We start from the raw sequence: 4,425 nt of genomic DNA on the forward strand, positions 1-4,425 counted from the left end.
TGGTGGCGCAGTGGTGGAGAGTCCGCCTGCCGATGCAGGGGACGCGGGTTCGTGCGCCGGTCTGGGAAGATCCCACATGCCGCGGAGCGGCTGGGCCCGTGAGCCATGGCCGCTGATCCTGAGCGTCCGGAGCCTGTGCTCCCCAACGGGAGAGGCCACAACAGTGACAGGCCCACGTACCACAAAAAAAAAAAAAAAAAAAAATTCCTCAGAGTGACCCTCCCTCACCCCTCCACCCCTCCCCTCCCCCTCTCCTCCTCCCCCTCCCCCTCCCTTCCCCCCTTCCCCCCTCCCCTCCTTCCCTCCCCTCCCCCTCCTCCTCCCCCTCTCCTCCTCCCCTCCCCTCCCCCTCCCCCTCTCCTCCTCCTCCCCCCTTCCCCTTCCCCATGTCCCCCCCATCCCATGTGGGTGGTGTCTGACCACCTCTGCTGGCCCCCAGCTGTTGTGCCTGCCCGCCCATCAGGGCTGGCTTCAGGCTGACTCTTGAACTGCCACAAATTCACCATCACAACATGTTTTGCCTGTGCTTTCTCCTGCCCAGGATACCTTCCCGTCTTCCCTCTTGGTACACTCCTGATCTTCCCCCAAGACCCTGCCCAAAGGCCATCTCCTCTGGGATGCCCTCCCTTCCTTCCCTTCCTGGGCAGCCAGTCTCAGGCTCCCCTGGCGACTCTCGCCCCCACTGACTTGTAATGATGGATAAGGGATGCTGAGTGGACAAAGCAGGCAGGCAGGTGTGTGGGTACCAGCCAGCCGCACCCAGAGGAGGAAAGAGCAACTGGCCCTGGGAGGGCGCCCATATCCAGAGTCTACTACTCAAGTAGGTGAGGAATAGCTACTCCTGGCAGCCCTTGGACAATGAGGACACAGCTTGCTTATTACAAAATATCCCTTTATTGATAAAATAGCTCAGACTTAAAAAAAAAACCTGCATATCACAACAAGGGAGTCACAGGCAACGATAGCAGGGGTTGCATGGGGCACACGTAAGACCAGTCAGCAGATGTCATAAGCCAGCCCCTCCCCCGGGGCCCAGCCTCCCCAGCCCTGCCGGAGGCAATGCACTGGCCTCACACTGAGACCAGGGAATGAACTGGACAGCCTCCCACCCCAGGAGGGACCCTCTTTGGTCCCCTCCATTCTCTCCACCCCAGAAAACTCCCTCAGCGTCCCTCCAAGTCTAGCCAGGCCCATCAGCGTGCCAGGAGCGTCTGTGCTGCTCAGCCCCGCCCCCAAGACGGCTCACCGGCTGAATGGTGAAGCCAGGTACTCGCATGGGGAAGACTGCAAGACCTCCTCCACATTCCCTCAACTGTTCCAGGTGCCAGTTCTGGGGTGGGCGAGGGGACCAGGAGGGAGAGGCCCATGGAGGCCCATCGGTGGGGTGGAGCAACGTGGCTGGGTCTGAGATGGACAGACGGTACCCACCCGGGGTGGAATCAGTTAGGCATCAAAGGGATCTATTTAACAAAAAAAAAAAAAAAAAGGGATCTATTTGGGGCTTGGAGCCCTGCCCAGGAACTCCAGTGGGAGGCTCCCCTGGGAGTCCATGGGGCCCCTTCTCACCTGCTCTAGCCCCAGCACCCCACCACATGCCCTCATCTCAGACCATTCCCACGCGGTGGGTATCTTTAGCGATCCTGGGGAAACAATGTGCCTGCTTGATGACAAAAGACTTCTCCCCCGTCGGGGGGGTCCAAGCCAATGAAAACCCTCTTGGTGTTGCAGGTGAAATGTCGAGAAGCTGTCACGCAACGTGATAACTCCAACCTTGGCAGGCGTAAGAACACATTCTCGAATACATCCTTTAACTGAAATCGTGGTTCTGTCTGCGACTCCCCACTTCCAGTTTGGGGTGGGAATTTACACCCCAGGCACAGAGCAAAAGTCTATAGAGAGACAGGCGGTGGTAAACCCAGAAAAGGGGGATTTTTATATCACCGAATAATCACATTTTCTGGTTCTCTAGCGCGTTCCCCCACGGAGCTCAAAACTTTCTGCGAAGCCTTTCATCTCCCTGCAGCAAGGAGGCGGCAAGCTATTGTTGCCCTGGGTTTTGCAGGTGGTGAACGCTAGTGATTAGGGCTCTCCCGTGGAGGCAGAGGCCAGACCCCCAGACCACCCCCCAGGAGGCATCCACGCACCCACCAGCCTCCCAGAGGGGCGCCGGGTGAGGAAAATGATCCACAGTTCTGGAGTTACAACTCCAAAAGCAGGGGGAAGGAGAAGAAGGGCCCAAAGATGGTGCCAGCCCATAAGCCCCCACCCAGGGTCTAATGGGGACCACGGGCACACAGCACGGATGCCCATCATCATTTCTGCCTCTTCCTCAGCCGCAGGCCCTCCTGGAAGAAGCGGAAGGCTGGCTTCCTGCTCTTTTCAAGGGGAAGATGACAAAGATACAAAACGCCACAAGCAAGTGATCAACCAGAAGACACAGGGTCCTCAAGGTTTGCAGGGGTCTGGGGTTCCGCGAGGGAGCCTGGCCACAGCTACATTCAGGAAGGTCTAAGCCTCATCCATCTGCCTGTGCACAGGCAGGGGGTGGAGATGGCTCTCCACGGCCAAGCCAGCAAGGGGAGGCTTCAAATAGACCCTGCCCCTCCGAGGGGGTTCCCGGGATGAGGCCTGCAGGACCAGGGAAGGGACCAGACAGCCCTAGGGAGGTGGCCACATACAATGGGGCAAGAAGCAGGGTGGCCGTGGCACCACCTGGCACCAACCCCACATGGGCAGCGGGCAGGCGGGCTCACCAGGCCGTCTGGGTCCACTTGCGGCAAAGGATCCTTCGGAAGGCACGACGAAAGTCCTGGTTGAAGATGGTGTAGATGACAGGGTTCAGCGAGCTGTTGCAGTAGCCGATCCAGAAGAAGAACTGGAAGAGGCCGTGGGGCACCTTGCAGTGTTGAGGGCAGATGGCACCCAGGCTGTAGCTGAAGAAGAAGGGGAACCAGCAGAGCACGAAGACGCCGATGACCACGGCCAGCACGAACGTGAACCGCTTCTCCCGGGTCAGCTGCGTCCGCCGCCGCCACCACTGCCCCCCCGCAGTGCCCTTGCCCCTGACCAGGAGCACCTGGCCACGTAGGGTCGCCAGCAGCCGGGAACACTGTGGTTGCTGCAGGGATGGGCTGCAAGCTGAGGCGGGAGATGCTGCCGAGGCCTTCGGCTCACACACCCCGTCCTCCTCCTCTTCAGCCCCCTCCTCCTCTGGAGATGTCCCACAAACACCTTCCTTCTGACCCTGGCCTGAGCTGGGGCGGGAAGGCCAGCTGGATGGCAAGGCGGGGGTCCCAGGGTCTTCAGGGGTCTCCCCCTCGTCCTTCTCCCCAGTGGGCTGGGAGCATCCATTGGCCTCTCCAGCAGTAGCCAGTTGAGAGGCCAGAGTTGGCAATCTGGCTGAGGCCGAGACTTCCCCAGGGACAGGGTGGGGCTGCTTAGACCCACCCTCCCCAGGGCCCCCCTTGGCCCTGGGACCTCTGCAGTGGCTGCGCTTGGCGATCAGATAGATCCGCAGGTAGACAAGGATCATGATAAGGCAGGGTGCAAAGAAAGATCCAATGCTGGAGGCCAGGATGTACCAGGCCTCTTGGTTGAGCTTGCACTGAGGGCGCCCTCGGGGCTGGGGAGCCGGGTCGCCCTTGTAGATGAGGGGCGGCAGCGAGATGACAGCTGCGATGAGCCACACGGTGAGGATGACGCATTTGATGCGGCGCGGGGTGCGCTTGGAGTTGTACTCCAGCGCGCGGCTCACGGCCCAGTAGCGGTCCAGGCTGATGGCACACAGGTGTACGATGGAGGAGGTGCAGAAGAGCACGTCGAGCGCCAGGTACACCTCGCACCAGGTGCGCCAGAAGTACCAGTAGCCCAGCAGCTCGTTGGCCAGTGAGAAAGGGATGATGAGCGTGGCCACCAGGATGTCGGCGGCGGCCAGCGACACTAGGAACAGGTTCTGCGGGGCTCGCAGGGAGCGGCTTGTCAGCACAGCCAAGATGACCAGCGCGTTGCCGAAGATGGTGAAGAGGATGAGGAAGGTGATGACCGCCGCGATGGCCGCAGTGGCCTGCACGGAGTAGGGCTCCTGGTGGTCCATGGCGGGGCCGGACGCGGCCAGAAGGCGCGCTGCTCGCCCAGCGCGTGCACAGCCGGCGACAGCGCTTTCCCACCCAGGTCGGCTAGACGAGGGTGTCGACCCCCTGGCTGAGCTGAAGGTGCTGGAGCCCCATGGCCAGGCCGAAAGGGGCCAAGAGGGCGGGGGACGCCCGGGTCCGGCCACCGCCCTCCTACATCCTCTTGCACCGGCGCCCGGGCTCCCTACCGTCTGCCCCGGAGAAGTTTACCAAGATGTCCCGCTGCCGTCCCCGCCCCGCCCGGAACGGGGGGAAAGTTGGGCGCCGCCGCTGGGAGGCTGCTGGACTCACCCTG

General features: G+C 61.4%; 1 protein-coding gene across 1 annotated transcript; it reads right to left on the reverse strand.

Moving 5' to 3' along the window:
• Positions 1 to 898: 898 nt before the first annotated feature.
• On the reverse strand, positions 899 to 4,425 carry ADRA2B (adrenoceptor alpha 2B). Its single transcript, XM_032652929.1, has 2 exons — positions 2,754 to 4,425; positions 899 to 1,460 (listed from the first exon to the last, which is right to left on the reverse strand). Coding segments are annotated over exons 1-2 (1,341 nt in total). The 5' UTR covers positions 4,094 to 4,425; the 3' UTR covers positions 899 to 1,459.

The sequence above is a fragment of the Phocoena sinus genome, chromosome 13, assembly GCF_008692025.1.
Source record: "Phocoena sinus isolate mPhoSin1 chromosome 13, mPhoSin1.pri, whole genome shotgun sequence".
NCBI classification, from domain to species: Eukaryota; Metazoa; Chordata; class Mammalia; order Artiodactyla; family Phocoenidae; genus Phocoena; species Phocoena sinus.

What these genes read in the sequence shown, in the direction of transcription:
- ADRA2B (XM_032652929.1), bottom strand. Translation starts at nt 4,093, where the DNA reads ATGGACCACCAGGAGCCCTACTCCGTGCAGGCCACTGCGGCCATCGCG.